Source organism: Agelaius phoeniceus, chromosome 7, assembly GCF_051311805.1.
Source record: "Agelaius phoeniceus isolate bAgePho1 chromosome 7, bAgePho1.hap1, whole genome shotgun sequence".
Lineage (NCBI taxonomy): Eukaryota > Metazoa > Chordata > Aves > Passeriformes > Icteridae > Agelaius > Agelaius phoeniceus.
The window spans coordinates 48895395-48912219 of record NC_135271.1 but is presented as its reverse complement, the minus strand read 5'-3'; the positions used below and the strand labels follow the sequence as shown (position 1 = coordinate 48912219).

Genomic DNA, 16825 nt, shown 5'->3' with positions numbered 1-16825 from the left:
CCGACAAATTTCCATTTTAAACCGAATACTTTGAACTCAGCAAACACGAATTATTATTTTTTGGACATTCTGTAGTATCAGTGTCTCCCTTAATGATCCAGTCTCTGGAGTGGTTTGTTTACATCCAAGCCTGGCACAGGGAATCCGACATCACCGCACGCTTCAAAGTAGCAGCAGTTTGTTTGATGCAGCACAGACCGGCCTGAGACCCACCGAGTGTGAGCTGCAGCCAGAGGGACGGCACAGAGCTGAGAAAAACAAATTAGAAATTCCAATGCAAACAGCAGCAAACACCCCAGAAAGGGGGAGGAAAGGGGGCGTTTCTGCTGGCTGAGAGTGATCCGAGGATGAAGCTCTGTGTGTCCCATGGGACAGGAGCAGGGAGGAGGGCACTGAGATGGAAACCCCATGGAAAAACGGCATCGCCAACGGGGAGAGGCTCCGAGTGAAGCTGAGCCCATCTTCCACTGAAGGTGACACAAAAACATCTCACACAGAACAATTCTAACAATGGGGAAGAGCTGAGCACCCAAACCTGAGAGACCAGAGGTGTAAATGTGTTAATCACAATTAGAATTGCACAAAGGAAATCAGGGAAATTATCAAGTCTGATTTTTTTGCTGCAAATTTCTGCTCCCTTACATTTGCAGCACTTCACCTACCATGGGCAGGGAGTGTATTTTAATCCATTTCAGCCCCACTAGACTGTGATTATTATACATTAACAAGCAGGAATTTGCAAAATGGATCAAAAAATCAAAGCTTTTAAATAGTATGCAAAATGGATCAAAAAATCAAAGCTTTTAAATAGTATATTCTCAAATATTTTATTACTTTGACTCGAAACTAGTCAACAGTACCTTCAAAATAGTGTCAAAATTATGACAGTCCAGACTGATAATATTTTAGTCTCATAAAATTATTCTTCCTATTCTTACACCCTTATATATACAGGAATTCAGTTCTGGTTCCATTCTTCTCTACTTGTTACAGAAACTTCAGTTCTACTATTGATCTTCACTTCCACTGGCTTTTAGGACACCCAAGGTTTATGTAAATATTGAATGAGTTATTTACCTTCCAAAAAGCTGAAGTGTTAGAATGATAGATATACTAGTCATCTATAAATACAGATATGCTATAGATAGAATGACAGATATGCTATGGCATAAACAAGGCATTGTTTATTAGCCTTGATGGCAAAGTAAATTACAAATAACCTTTTGAACATCTAGCAACAGTCAAAATGATCTTTCTCATGAAAAATAATTATGAAGAGAGGTTACTATAAGCAGATTCAATGTCTGTTGATCCAAATTGTTCAAGCAGGACATTTCAACCGGTTTCAGTCAAAACAGAAATTGTACCAAGCTGCTTCCTGCTCAGTTTTGCCAAGCAGGAGCGCTGTGAAGTCTGGCACTCTGTAAATCCAAGGAAGCCCCAGCGATTTATTTCCAAGGTTTCCTTAAATTGAAGGAAAAGGAAAGACTGCTCCCTGTCCCAGAGCCGAGCCACGGAGCGCTCTCCTAAGCTTTTGTCATGGAACTGCCCCTCCCGCCGAGGAGCCCTTCCCATCAGGGAAAGTTGCTGCATAACGCCCCGAGGTGTGAGTCAATCACGGCTCCCACTGTGCCGCAGGGCCACGGGCACGGACCCCGCCCGGGCGGCCCTGCCCGCTGACCCTGCGCAGCCTCCGGCCCGCAGCAAAGCGCAGCTTTATCTCAATCACCCCGCGGTGCTAAGATAGGGCTGAAGCCATCTCACCTCGGCGGGACACCGCGCTCTGCTCCCAGCTCTGTCCCCACGTGCTCCCCATGAAAGGACGCAGGGTGCGCTGTCACCGCCCCTTACCGAGACCCCAAAAAGCAGAACGGCCCCTCGAGATGCAGGTGGGTTCCTCTGGCTCGGCTCTACCTTAAAAGCACACTCGGGATCAATGACCTTTGTCCCGGGCCGAGCTGATACCCCAAGCACTTGTGACAGGTTTGCTGATAGGTGTTAATGTGATAAGCCCTAATAAACTGCTCGTGAGGCGGAGGCTTGAGAGCAAATCTCGGTCGTGTTTAATTTCAGCCACAACAAATTAAACGTGGAGCTCCTCAGTTTTAAGAGCTCTCCAGAGCTCAGCTGGTCGAGGTTAATTCTGATTCACCGTTATCAAACGGGACATTAAACACGGCCCAGAGATGCTGCAGGTGACAGCACAGCAAGGATAAAGGATCAGAGCTGGAAACTGAAATAATGCCTGGGAAATGGAACTGAAATGGGCACTTGGGAGGAACATCCCTGCACGGGGCAATGGGACTCAGGAGGAGGGAGAAAAGCACAGGAGATGAAGGCAGGAAAAGATCTCAAACAAAACTGGAGTTCAAAATTCTGTGAATAAAAATCACAACTCAGCAATTTGCTGCCTAATGCCAAACAAACTTCAGTAATCTCAGCAGCCTCAAATACTCCCCAAGTAAGTAAATAAATACAGGTGCTTAATCTGAGGAATAACTCACACTGGGAATTTTATTTCCCCAGCAGATAACCCAGCTGATTTTAGTCAAACAAACCCAATTCCTTTCCTAAGCAAAGCATGCTCTTGATTTCAGCTGGTGTTGCATGGAAATACAATCCTGGGAGTTTCTCACATAGATTCCCGTGCAGTCTTTCCGAGGGATTTCTGTTCCACAGAATATTTGCATGGTTGGAGCTGAAGTTATCCTCTGTTGGCCTCCAGTTTTTCTCACTGCTGTCTGGGCTTCTTTGTTCTACAAAGCCTCTCGTTTGTAGGAACTCTGAGGGTTCAACCACAGGTTATGAGCGCACAGCCCACACACAAACATCCAGTTAAGAGCAGGTTGTGTCCGTGTGGGCAGTGATTTATGTGTATTTGTGTTTTTAAACCCAGACCTGAGTGCATCAGACAGCAGCAGGCAGGTACCTCTGAGCAGCAGCCTAAGTAAATCCTCACACATTTCATACTCTCTCAGTTCCCTGTAGCAGAGGGAAATATTCATTGTGGGTATTTCTGCTGATACAGTTTAACAGGAAAACTAGGATTTTGCAAAGCTAAAAGCTTCCTGCTTTGAAAGGAGAATGAAAAAGCTGTTCCAGGAGTATCAGCACCGCAAAGCCCGAGGATGAGCACTTCAAGTTCCAGCATTACAAAAGAAACTGAAAGAACTAAGGGAAAAAAAAAAAAAAGAATTTCAAGTTAACTACTTCCAGTCAAAATAATCAGCAGCGAACGTTGTATTTAATGATCAGAGAAGGCTCATCCCGAGGTGATCCCTGCAGGGCTGGGAAGGAAAGTCCCTTCCCACGGGTTCGGTGTCAGCATTTCTGCAGCGTCAAAGCGCGTCCTTAAGTTGCCATTCCTGCACTTTTCCTCTCTGCCCTGAGGCCCGTGACGCCGTGCCAAGCTGGAGTGTAAATGAACGGATGTGCAAACAAGCGCTGAGATGAAGGCTCAGATAGCTCCGACCAGGCAATCCCGGGATCACCCATTACCACCACATTTTCAGCTTCCTCACACCTCAGGTAAATTCACTTCCCAGAGCCTCCCGTGTGAAGGTGCCTCATTACCAAGCACGATTTCGCCTCACAGTGTGCAACTCGGCAATCTCCAGTAATAGGTATTCAAATAAAAACTCAGTTATGTGCTAAAAAACAAACCCAAGGCTTATCTATTCTGCAACTTTCTCCCTTTCCAGTCAAAACAATTCATTAGCATTAGGAAATACGAGTCTTACTCATCAGGAGAAAAAAAAAGAAAACCCACAAGTGTCCCCGCTCAGTTTCTGAACTCCCAAAAGGACACTTCCCTGCTTCTGCTTAACAGCATCGCTCTCTCACGTGAGCTTAAAAACAAACCCACACAATTTTCTTCCTCAGGTTTAATTTAGAGTAAATTATAAACATTTGTAACATAAACATTGCTGCTACAGAAGAGAAACCTAATTCTTTCACAGCTGGAATCTCCAAGTGAGAGAAATGAGCTGCTGATTTGTGAAACGCTGCGAGTGGATAAAAATCTCTGAGATACTCATACAGAAACAGTTCCAGAATATTCATCAAGAATAAATGGACCAAAATCTGCACTTTTGTATGTACAAAAGATCAATCACCAGCTAATTAAACCACACGGCTGCACCAGCGAGACTGGGTTGTAAAGAACAGGGCAGACGTGTCACCCGAGCGTTTTAAATCCTGCAAATCTGTGAATAATGCTGATTTCCACTGGAATATATCCCGGAAGGTGCTGTCTGACCCCGTGTGTGCTACAAGACCTCTGTGGTGCCAGCGAGGCTTCCCGGAGGGGGCAGCGGGAGGAGAGCGGCGAGCCGGGGCCGGAGGAGCACGAGGTTGGTGGCTCTGAGCAGGAGGGAGAGCAGCAGCCACCCTGAGGCTGCAAACAACTCCCACTCGGGAAAAGAAACCCGAAACTGAGGGGCAGCAATGAGCGTGCAGGGATTTCCTACCCCTCCAAAAAATCCCTTTACAAATAGATCAAATCGATCACAGCAGTATTTGCTATGAATTAAAGCTGTTTAGGTATTTCTCAAATGTTTAACTACTGCCACCCGCAACAGCCGTTCCTAGAAGGGATTTGATAAAATTTTTTTTAAAAGTATTAATTAAGAATTATCTGAGAAAGACAAGCCATGAATGAAACCATCACCACATGGCAATAATCAGAATAATCTAAGAATAGCAGTTTATAATCTTGCCTGGCTGATGCATCTCACACTATGTTTATATATTGCTTCAGTCATTTCATTCTGAGACTATTACATAATATATCAAACAGAGCCACATGTCAGGGCTGAGAAAACAAACCTCACTCACACAGAAAAACAACTTTTTAGGACAACACTAAAGTAGTTTTATTGAAGTATAAATCTAATCTTCTCAATCATTTAAGCAGCCCATAAGCAGCTTGTTTGCTTGAACTCGTACAGCAATTTTCCATTAACAACTTTATTTTAAACATGATTTATCAAAATAACAGCAATTTTAAAGAATTAATTTCAATATTAAATGCGAACACAGCACTGCAAGACAGACTTTCGAGGCTGAGAAAACCAAATTAGTCTCCAATATTGCTTCATTTGTACCCCAGTGTTGTTCCTTTTAACTACAATCCCAGCTTCCAGCAGCATTACTCTTGGGGAATTCCTGAAGTTTTGAGCACAATGTATCATACACAGTAAATTAAAAAATAAAAGCCCACCATAGTAAGACAGAGGATTCCTTTTAATACCAACAGTCAGGTGAGAAAAAGCAGCGAGGAAAGCGTGGAGCCTCTTTGACAGCTGTAACCTCGGAAAAGCCAATCCACAGGCACAGAGGTTTGGCTGAGGCGGAGACACAGATTCATTGAGGAAATTCTGGAGGGTGCATTTACTATCGGCTCTGCAAGTACAGACACATCAGGCGACAGCCTCTCTCTGAGCTTACACAAGTCCCAGGAGCAGAAAATAAACCTTACTCTTACAGAAAAGCGTTTGAAGATCGGCAAGACAAAGCAGTACGTTCAGAGGACACCAGAGCTGCGTGCGAGCGCTCTCAAAGCTGTCCTGCTGCTCACCAAAACCCCCACAAACTTATATTTACCTCAGCGCACAAAAGCTTTTCCACCCTTTAACACTACGAGCAGAACACACACCACACGTCCATCCACGCTGAACACCGGCTGGCTGATTTGGAAATAACATTAAAGCTCCGAGGCTTCACGCAACGCGTCCAGCTGACGCCTGTGCCGTGCGATGCACAGCGAGCAGCAGCAGCACAGAGCAGCGGTGTTGAATAACTCCGAGCAGCACCGGGGGTGGCCGCAGGAACACAGACACTGTCCCACACCGGCAGCGAAGCGGCTGTGCTTTGCTGTCCCTGCAGTCCCACATGTGCACAGGGTGTGTGTGTGTGTACAGCGCTGTGCCCTCAGCCCCACACGTGCACCAACGCAGGGACTGACAGCGGCCCGAACCCGGAGCTGCCGCCGGGCTCGGCGACACCCGGCCGGAGGAGAGGGACAGCGCGTCCTGCTGTCCCTCAGAGAGGGAGAAGCTGGCCCGGACCCGCTCGCTCCCCGTGGAGCGGCTCAGCACAGCCCCAGCACTTTCACGCCGCCACCACCTCCCCAGCCCGAGCGACTTGACAGCCACTCACTACAGGGTTGGCAGGAGTAGTATCAGCTTTAGTCCACAACGCGCCGAGCAGCCCGAGCCGTTCCACCGGGCCGGCATCCCGAGCCCGCTGCAGCGGCTCCGGCATCCCGAGCACCCCGCACCGGCACAGCCCGAGCCCGCTCCGGCATCCCTGAGCCGCCGCTCCGGCAGCCCGGCTCCGATACTCTGCACTCCGCCGCTCCGGCACGGCGAGCAGCTGCGCCGCTCGGACATCCCGAGTGGGCTCCGGCACCCCGAGCCGACAATCCGAGCTGACACCCCGAGCCGGCTCCGGCACGCCGCGCCGCACGCTCCGCCGCTCTGACATCCCGAGCCGCTCCGGCAGCCGGAGCCTGTCCGGCAGCCCGCCCCGCTCCGCCGGGCCGGCGCCGCGCTCCGCCGCTCTGACACCGCGCTCCGCCGCTCCGACACCGCGCTCCGCTCCGCGCCGCCGCCGGCCCGTCCCGTCCCGCCGCGCTCACGCCGAGCCCCCCCCCGCTCACCCGCGCCCGGGACGCGCAGTAGAAGATGGCGGACGGCGGCAGGGCCCGCTCGCGGCGCCGGACCGCGGCTTACGCTGCGCCGTTTGCGCAGCGCCCCGAGCGCCCCGCGGCGGAGCGAGCGTAGCGCGCTTGGTGAATACCGGCGGCCGGTTCCCCGTGCGGGGGGTGCCTGTAAACAATGGTGCCCCCCCTGCGCCGCGCTCCCTTACCGATTCTTCCTCCTTCTCCATCCCCGTGGGCATCTGCGGCACGGCCCGGTTGATGGAGACGCAGTCGTTGAGGTCGGGCATGTCCTTGCCGCGGTAGATGGGCAGCGGTTTGGCGGCGTCTAGCGCCCGGGCGCGGAAGGAGAGTTTGCTCATTGTCTCCCCCTCACAATAACACCCCGGGGCCGGGCGGGCGGGGGGGGGGGGGGGGGGGGGCCTTCAGTGCGGCCTCGCCGCCGCCTCCCAGCCGCTCCCGCGCCGCGCCCGCGCCACCATGGAGGGTCCCGCCGCCCCGGCGCAGCTCCCGACGGGGCCGCCCGTAGCCCGCAGCGCACGCCCCGCAGCCCTAGATCCGCGCCGGGCTCGCTCGGTCCGCTCCCTGCGCCATGGCAAACATGGCGGACATTAACCACAGCCGCTCGGCCCTCCCGGCAGCCCGCGCGGCGGGAGCGGCGCTGCGCGCGCAGCCGAGGGCGGGAGGCTGAGGGAGCCTCAGGGAGCCTGAGGGGGGCGGCGGGACCGGGCGGGAGCGGAGCAGGAGCGGAGCGCTCCGAGCGTCCCGAGCCAGCCCGCGGTGTCCCCGCCGGCTGCCCGGAGTGTCCCCGCAGCGTGCTCGCCGTGTCCCTGCTGTGTCCCCTCCCGCTGCCCACAGTGTCCCTAGGATGCTCCAGCGGTGCGCTCACAGTGTGCCTACAGTGTCCCCGCAGTGCCTTCGCGGTGTCCCCGCTGTCTCCCTGCCGTGCCCCCACGGTGTCGCCACAGTGTTCCCACTGTCTCTCCACAGTGTCCCTGTATTGTCCCCACAGTCTCTTCCTAATGTCTCCTCACCCTGCTCTCCACAGTGTCCCGGCCGGGTCTCTACTCTCTCCTCACAAAGTCCCCGCCGTTTCCCCCACAGTGTCCCCACAGCATCCCACATTGTCCCTGCCGTGTCCCCACAGTGTCCCACATTGTCCCTGCCGTGTCCCCCCTGTATCCCCCACAGTGTCCCCACGGTTTCCCCTACAGCATCCACACCGTGTGTACACAGTGTTCCTGTTGTGCCCTCACAGAATCCTCACAGAGTCCTCAATGTCTCGCCACCATGTCCCCACAGTGTCCCCACTCTCTGGACAAACCAGCAGGTTTTTCTCCTCAGCATGTTGGTCAATGTGGGCTTAAAGAGTTCCAGCCATGAAAGCATCAGGAGGGTTGACACAAACCAACACTTCAGAAACAAACTTACGCCTGTGCAATTTTTTTTTTTTTTTTTTTCCCAGAGCATCACAGAATATTCAGGGATGGAAGGGACCTCTGGAAACCATCCAGTGCAGCCAGGGTCACCTGGAGCAGGTGGGTTTGGAATGACTCTGAAGACACCACACTCTCCCTGGGAACCTGTTCCCATCCTCTGGCACCCTCATGAAAAATGCTTCCTCATTCTGATGTGAACTCCTCATGTTTTAGTTTACTAAACTCCTTCATCACTCTTTCCATCAAAAACAATGTCCTGCAGCTTGGAACTGAGTAACCCCAAATTCTCACCTGGACAGAGCCTCAGTCCTCTGCCCATCCAGAGCTTCCTGCACGAGTTGACATTAGTCTGCAAAACCCTTCATCAAAGATCCTTAGAACCTCAAATATCTCCTCACTTCCATTTAATTTTGACACCCTGAGACCAAGCAGCTGCTTCTCTCACCTCCACCTTAGAGCTCTCACAGGAGTTGTCAGTGTTACTTTCTGAAATAAACTGAACCTCTTACTCAAAACTTCCCTGTTTGGATCACTGTGCCAACTGTACCTAATTTCCATTTTTTTAAATTTGAAAAAAATAGGTTCAGTCTCTGAATTGCCTTTTATTTTTAGTTAGCTGCTGTGTTTTTTATTTACATGGTTTTGTATAGCAAATACAACTGCTGTTCGTGACAAACACATGATTTACAAAATGAAGAATAAAGAATTGTGTCAACTAGAGAGAGAGAGAGAAGGAAGATGAAACAAGCACAGGAATACACAGGAGGGGAACAGAAGCAGCAAGAACATTGTGTTCATCAGCCAGAGACACAAATTAGCTTGGGAAAGAGATCTGGAAATTATATTAACTACTGCTATGAAAGCATCAGGTAAGCGTTCAGTCATGTGAACAAATGAAGCTTTAAAAACATGAGAGAAGGAGCAGAGAACAAAAGTGTGATAGGCTGCACTTATTTATAATTCCCTTAGAGTATTTTTATTTCACAAGACAGGCAATTCTTGCCTTGGGTTAGAATCAACAGGTGAATATTGAAAATTGGTATGGTTTAGCTTAGAATTTATAATTCAGCACTGTTTTAGAAGCAGCCAAAGTTCCCAGACCCCAGCTGGGTTTGGTGCCCCTGAAGCAACTGAGGAATTTCTGGCAGCAGAGGAGGGCTGGCAGTTCAGGGCTGACAGTGACACGTCCTCAGGAGCTGTGTCTCCCACCTGGATGCCATCAGCTGGCACAGGTGACATCCCTGGCACAGGAGCAGGCAGCTCCTCCTCAAGCCCTTCCTCCAGCTCTTAAAAGACACCATGACTTTGCTCCTTCTGCTTCTGCAAGAAACAGGCATTTACACACTGCTGGAAGACTTTTCCTCCTTTCAGTCAGCACGGCTGAACAATAGATAATAACAACCTTTTCCCTTTGTGTGCATGTTCTGCTCTTTTTCACTACTTAAATTAAAAAAAAAAAATACAAAAATGGAACATATTTACCCTCCAGGTGGCTCTTAGTCCTAAACTCATCCCATTATTTTATTTCTACAAGCAATGCAATTTTTTAAAGAAATTATGCCCTGTAGGGTACAGAAGGGTTTTTTTATGTAGTCAAAAAAGCCATTGCACAGAGCTGAACATGGGCAGAAGTAAAGTTTCAGCTTGCATTAGTTTAGCTTTAAGCCACAACCATCCATCTTTTAAGCACATAATCTGATCTCTTCCTCTTGTAAAATAACATAGGTTTTCTGAAGAATTGCAGCTGTAAAAAAATGAGGAGCTGTAACTCACCTGTAGAAAAAATAATTTACTTTTCATGCACAAATCAAGGAAACAATGTCTCAAACAAAATTTATTTGTTCAATACCTGAGTTCTGACTCACCTTCATAGAGCTAATGGAATTGAATATGCACATTTGAACACTGGATTGACCAAAAATCCTCAAATTTTATTTAAACATATATATCAGTGGGAATGTCAGAGCTGTATAGGCTCGGGGGCTTTATCACATCCTTGCTTTTGGTTCTGCTTCTCCATAGTGACATTTAACACAAGGAATCCTTGTTCTCACCATAGCTGCCCAAAGCCTGGGATGTTTCTGCAGATTTTTTGCAGATTTATCCCGTTTATTTGTTGGGGTTTTTTTTTCCTAATACTTCATATCTCGCTGCATTAATCTCCAAGCAGAAGCATCACTTTTGGATGATTATCTCAGTGTACAATATTGCAGGAGGAGCATGTACCACTTCTTTACTCCACGTGTTACCTTCTAAGTACAAAAAGTAGTAAAAAAAAAGCTCAAAGAGTGCAGAAACAGAGAATCCAGAATTGATAATGGCCACTGCCCAAAACCATCAGTCAAGGTGTTAAAAGAGAACTGGAATTTTTAGGGTGCTGCTGTAAATATACACAAATAATCAGGATATGAAGTGTACAAAGCATCATCTCCTGCAATGTGCCAGGCACGGGCTCAGGAGGTGCAAGCAGGAAAGCCACGCTGACACTCCACATCACCAAATATTTGTAAATCCCAGATCCCAGCTCTTTACAGAGGGGTTTGATCTCATGTTTAAGCAAATCCTCCCTCGAAGGAAGGCTGAAATTATCCAGGAGCTGGCTTAGTAACTCCAGCACAAGGGAAAGTGCTGAGCTTTCCAGGAGATCCATGAATGGACGAGGGGAGCCTTTTTAAAGGTTATGAAGTCCTTCTTTCTCCCTGTGTCTGAGAACTCTGATTGAAGTGAAAGGAACCTCTGTCCTATTCATTTCAAAGGGGGTTTTGTCAGGAAAAAAGAGCTTGATCAAAGTAGCCAGCAAGCATGCTTAGTGCCTAATGCTCAGAGTTAATGTATCATTCCCAACCATTTCTATTTCCAATTATTCCGAGGGTTTAGGGAAGTGGCAGCCTGTGCATTTTCCCCTCGAAGGTCACCCAAACCTATCAGCCAAGCCCTGAAATCCAGTATAGAATAGCTTCCTGGGAGATTTAAAGCTCTGAATGAAAATTAGAGAAGTTGAAAATGGAGTTAAAATCTCAAGCCCGACACCAAATAAAACGAAATAAAAGGGCAGCTATGAAAATAGCAGATTCCCTAAATTGCAGCAGGAAGGGACAATGATGAAAAGCAGCAGGAAGCTCCTGATTTGAGAGATTTATATCAAAACTATTTGTGTCAAGAAATAGGTTTAAAATGAAAGGGAATTGTGCTTTGTGTGTGGAGGTTACCACAGGCATTGGGAGCGTTTTAAAGGAACCTGCTGCAGCTGTTTCCTGTGGTATGAAATCTTGGATTCTGACTCAAAAGATAAATCTGCTCTTGACTGGGCTCTTTTACAGCCCAATTCAACAAGTGAGTTAACCATAATGCAGATATGAAACCAGAGGAATTTTGGTTGGAATTCTCAAGTAAAACCATTGGGCACCTGCAGGAGTGCAGCTCAAACCCCCAGAAACCTGGGGTTTTACCACCAGGAAAAAGGTAACTTCACAAAGCAGGGACCAGTGAGGAAAATAATGATTATGACTGGAACCAGAAATGTATTGTTAGCACCTAATAAGGATGGTATTTATGACATTCAACTTTGGAAAATAAGAGTAGAGAGATTTACTCAATTGTTACTTAGAAAAACATAGCAGGGAAAAATCATGAAAACCAAGTTTACAAATGTATGCAAATTCATCCCAAAATCTCACACCTCAGAAGGCAAACACAAGATAATTCTTTATTTATTTATTTTTTTTAATCAGTGCATTTTGAGGAGCTGGGAGCTCCCCAGCTTGTATCAAAAAATTACAGCAACCCCCATCCTGCAACTTAAAATATCAATAAGACTCATGGAGCATTGAAAACTGTTCTTATTTTTATTCAGATTGCAGAAGCCAGAGTGAAGGACTTGCCATAAAGGGGACTCTGGAAAACTCTGTCCCAGAAGTAAGAGATGCTCCCTTTCCTCCTCAGAGCTCTGTAGTTCTGCTGGATTTCAGCACAAGGGTAGGAGGGGGGCTGCTTTCTAAAATATATATTTTCAGACAACTGGAAAATAAGAAAATCACAGAATCCCGGAATGGTTTGGTTGGAAGGGACCTTAAAGGTCATCTCATTCCATGGGCTGGAACACCTTCCACTAGAAAAAAATCAAGAAATTAGGAAATACACCAAGTGTACCTTTCATAAAAATAAAACCCACCTAAAAGCTCACCTACAAAACCCCAACAAACCCCCCTTGACAATTGCTGTCTTCTGGATTAATGGCCTGGATTTAACAATTTTTCTTCCTGATTCACAGTGGCAACATCTTCCCTGCCCACCTTGCTCTAAGGTTGGTGTCATTGCTTTGTGCTGATCTGGAGTGGCAGCACCCACTGCATTGGGAATGTTTAATGCTCCATGCAGAGAAAACCCTGAAAACCCCAAAATTCTCCCCAGCTGGGGTAGAACCATGGTGAGAACCATTTCCTGCTGTGCAGAAACAACCCAGGTCTCACTCCTAGAAGCAATTCCCTGTTCCAAATTGTCGGTGCCAATTGGAGTCAGGGGATGTTTCCCTCAAAAGGAGGATTTTACTTTTATCTGACTGGGATGCAAATCAGAGGGAAGAAGCTTCTTGTCACTGCTGTGGGGTCAGTGTCACCTGTGCTCTGTACTTCCCCCATTTCCTGCAAAATGGGGCTCAAGGCCTCCACAGCAAAACCAGAATCTCTCCCAGCGTTGCTGGGCATCAGGAAACACAAATATTTGCTGGGCTGCAGGAAGAGTCAAAAGGAAAATGAAAGTGTTTTGTGGCAGTGAGGAATGGAGACAATGTTTGCCTTGCTCTGTGCACACATTTGTAATAACAAAAGGAAGTTTGGGCTGTCCTGAGGAGTTATGCAACCAACATGCAGATTTAAAGATGTATTCAAGCTTCACTTTGCTGTACTTCCTTGTCAAAGGTTTTTTGAGGAAAATAGGATTAAAAAGACACTTTTAGTGTGCAGACAGCAGTCACAGCAAAGCTGTGCAGTATTGCCACCTCCAATTGCCATTCACCTCTGTTCAGTGAGATCTGCTGCTCCAGGGGCAGCCAGGTCCCACAAACACACAAATGATCTGAGTCTCACCTCCACAGCAGCTCCTGCTTCCTCTGGGAGCCCTGCTCAGCTCAGCAATTCCTTCTCAAATAGAGACTAAAAGCTCCACAGTGCTCCCTGGAAAGAGGGGACAGCTTTGCTCCTTGGCACATCCAGCTCCTTCACTCGTGTGCTTTTGGTTAAAAGGCTCAGTGGAAGGGGCAGCAGGGAGTTTATTTTGGAAGCTGGAAAGGGCTTTGGATGAAGGCCTGGAGTGACAGGACACAGGGAATGGCTTCCCACTTCCAGAGGGCAGGGGTGGGGAGATGGGGAAGGAATTGTTCCCTGTGAGGCTGGGGAGGGCCTGGCACACATTGTCCAGGGAAGCTGTGGCTGCCCCTGGATCCCTGGAATGGTGTGTTCCTTGTGTCCCAGACCAGAGCATGGACAGAGCAAGATCTGCTGATAAAATTCCTCTGAACTTCACAAAGAAAAAATGGAAGAAAAGAGGGAAAAGTGGGAACTGAATTGTGGCCATGGGGTAGAGCAGACAGGGCAAGGGGGCACTGGTGAAAGCGGGGGAATGGAGATTCCTTTAAATCAGTTCTGACATGTGAGCCTTGGAAGCTTGAAAATGAAAATCATGGGTTGCTAAAGTAGTGACAGGATGAGAGGACAAAATTTTAAGCTGTGCCAGGGGAGGTTTAGCTGGACATGAGAGGAATTTCCTCACAAAAAGGGTTCTTGGGCATTGGAAGGGCTGCCCAGGGAGGTCTGGAGTCCCCATCCCTGGAGGTGTTAATGAACATCTGGCTGTGGCAGCTGACAAGGTGTGATCAGTCATGGGCTGGGCACAAAGGTCTCAGAGTCTTTTCCAATCCAATTGATGGTGTGATTCTGGAATATCCATGGAATATTTGTGGTTCTCAGGGCACTGCAAACACCCAGCTTGCAGAAGGCCAGGTCCTTGGGAAGAGGCAGGATTTATGGGACAGCCAATGCAGAGAAGAGCAGGAGCAGCTGAGACTTCAGAGATCTGAAGAAGTGCCCAAACCAGGTGGGACCATTTCTGTGGAACCTGCACAGACTTCCCAGAGGAAAATCAGGGAATGTCACAGGTGTGATGGGAATTTCTAACTCTGAAATCCTAAATAATCCTATGAGATTACCAAAGAGGACATTGGTGCTTCTGGCTACTCCAGGTATAGGAAAAAAATCTTCCAAGACAAAAGAATGGCTGGGTTTGGTAATGTTTCTGCAGGTACCTGAGTTGTGTCACTAATTAATCATTCTTGGAAACAAAGGAGGAATAAAGGAGTGGAAAATAATGCCATTATATAATAGGGAAATTGCATCAGAGTTTCATTCTTCAATTGAAAAAAAAAAAAAAAGCCTGTTCAATAGGTAGGTTTTCAAGGATCCCAAATGAATCCATTCCCTTTTCCCCCAAGTATTTAGTGCTTGGTTGTTAATTAATTTCTTTGCACAATTCTCTGGATTTTTAAGCACACAGGTACTTTGTGAGCCTTTCCTGAAGCCACAGGTTAATCCTTTTGAGGAAAATGCTCCATAAAGCTGCGAGGAGCTGTAATCCCAACCTGCTTGCATCATCCAAACTCCACTTGGAAGGGACCAAGCAAACAGTGACCTCACATCACCTGGGACACGTTAAAATACTGCAGCTTGGGAAGCTGTGGTTCCATGCCCAGCTTTCCTTCCCTGCTGGCACCTCTTTAATAGCAGGTTGTGTTCTGCTCCATTGGCAGCTGCAGAGGGAGCAGGCTCTCCCTGGGACAGCCCCAGCAAGGCACCCCATGGAGAGGTGAATCTCCTGAGGAGCAGCTCTCAGCTCCCAGCTCCTGTGGCAGAGGCTTGGTGCTGTTTGAGCAGCACCTCTGGGGCTTCTCCTGCTCCCCAGCTGGGGTGGGAGGGGAGCCCTTGGCTGCTGCAGCACCAGGGGTTGCTCCCTTTTCCCATGGATCCTGGCTGCAATTTGCCAAATTGCAATTTGCCAACCTCATCTCCACATCTGGCCTATTCCCATGGGCACATCATCATTCAGAGCATGCTTGGAATATATTAAATTCCTTTTTCCCCTCTTTTAGCCATACCTGTAACATGTCAGTGCTTACAGGGCTCATTTCACTGGGATGTTCCTGCAGGAGGCAGGGAGGAGCTGGAGCTAGGGATGCATCCAACCAAACCCTGTTTCCATCTGCCATGAGATTGATAACCTATGAATTATTATAACCATCCCCACCTCAGTGCCTGCTCTTCCTTTCTATATAACTTCACAGCTTTTTTTTTCTAACTATTTTTAGAAATGGTTTTATTTGTGTTGTCTATTTTGTGTTTAGATTTTAAATTATGATTTCAGTAAATTCCTCTTCACCTCGTTCAGGGGAAAATGGCCCTGTTAATGTAAAGGGTGTCAGTTTAAAAGATTCAGTGCAAATTTGATATTGGCATAGGGATCATGCAATGTAAAAAAATCTTTGGGAAAGGTCAGGTTGGTGCCAGCAGTGGCAGAGCAGAGCCTGTGGTGACACTGAGCCCTGTGGGTGGTGGTGGTGGCATCACTACATGCAGGGGGAGTTTTGCTACTCCAAAGCCTCCCAAAAGCCCATATTTAAAATTAATTTATAAATAGACTTTAGAAAACAAGTTTAATTTCATGTATATCTAACAATCCCTTTAGATCTGTTGCTGACAACATAAATTCTTGTTTTAACTCAGAATTAACAGAATTTTTCATTCTCTAGTTTTGCTTTGACAAGTTTGCAATATAAATCCTATCTATATAAATCTTATGTGCAAACTTTCCTGAATGTATTTTAAAAGTATCTTATTTAAGCAAGTGCTTAATTCGAGCATGACATGTGATTTGCCAAACAAACTTATGACTAAGGCAACACAGAGTGAGTTCAGTAGGACCAGAATTTGCTCCAGTGTGATTCATCAATGAGTAAGAGTGATGTTATCTGGAGTTTTAATCTAAGCACAGATTTGAATAATGACCTGAATTTTTTGGAAGAGCAGCTAGCTAAGCAAGAAAAGGGGGGGAAAAAAAAAATCTGTGAAGAATTCTGGGCTTGATATCACCACCTATTTTCAGCTGTATGAGTCAGTGAGCCATCACATGGATTTGCACAGAAATATCAAAGCAAATCCCACTTCAAACCCACACCACTTCCCAATATATCCCCTCACTCATCGATCCCAGCAAGGCAGGGAGCGTCTGTTTGTCTGAAATAGAGGAGAGCAGGGCTCCAGGAACAATGAACTTTCTCAAAACAAAACCTTTAATTTTCTCTGAAACTCCTGCCCAGGCTGATTCACCAAGAGGAAACAGGCCATCCAAAAGTGCCACTTGCTGAGCTCCACCAGCAGAGCCTTTCCAGAGGGTGCAGAGACCCAGGGAGGGAAATTGTTTTGCAAAATTGCAAAAAAAAGAAAAAATTGTCTAAGCTGACAGAGATGGCAATGTGTGCAAATATTCTTTAATAACAATGATTGAGAGAGCTGCAGCTGCCATGCAGGACGTGAAATCTGACACATTTCTCCAATATTAGGAGCTTATTGGGATATAAATGTGAGCTGCCTCTGGATCCAGGGGAGGAACATCATTTGCAGTGGTTCATATTGAGAGACATGAAGGCAATTACTTGCTGGAAGAAAACATAACTCAGTCT

At 47.4% G+C, this 16825-nt stretch overlaps 1 protein-coding gene across 2 annotated transcripts in view; it reads right to left on the bottom strand.

The window, feature by feature from the left end:
- EPC2 (enhancer of polycomb 2) overlaps positions 1 to 7106 on the bottom strand; it is a 36864-nt gene extending 29758 nt beyond the window's left edge. The window contains exon 1 of one of the 2 annotated variants that reach the window (XM_054636494.2): positions 6871 to 7106. In XM_054636494.2, the coding sequence (XP_054492469.1) occupies positions 6871 to 7023 (153 nt within the window). In that variant the 5' untranslated portion in view covers positions 7024 to 7106. Of the gene's footprint in view, positions 1 to 6661; positions 6760 to 6870 lie in introns of those variants that run through there. The other variant, XM_077181776.1, reaches the window with a different exon arrangement.
- Between the last annotated feature and the right edge of the window lie 9719 nt (positions 7107 to 16825).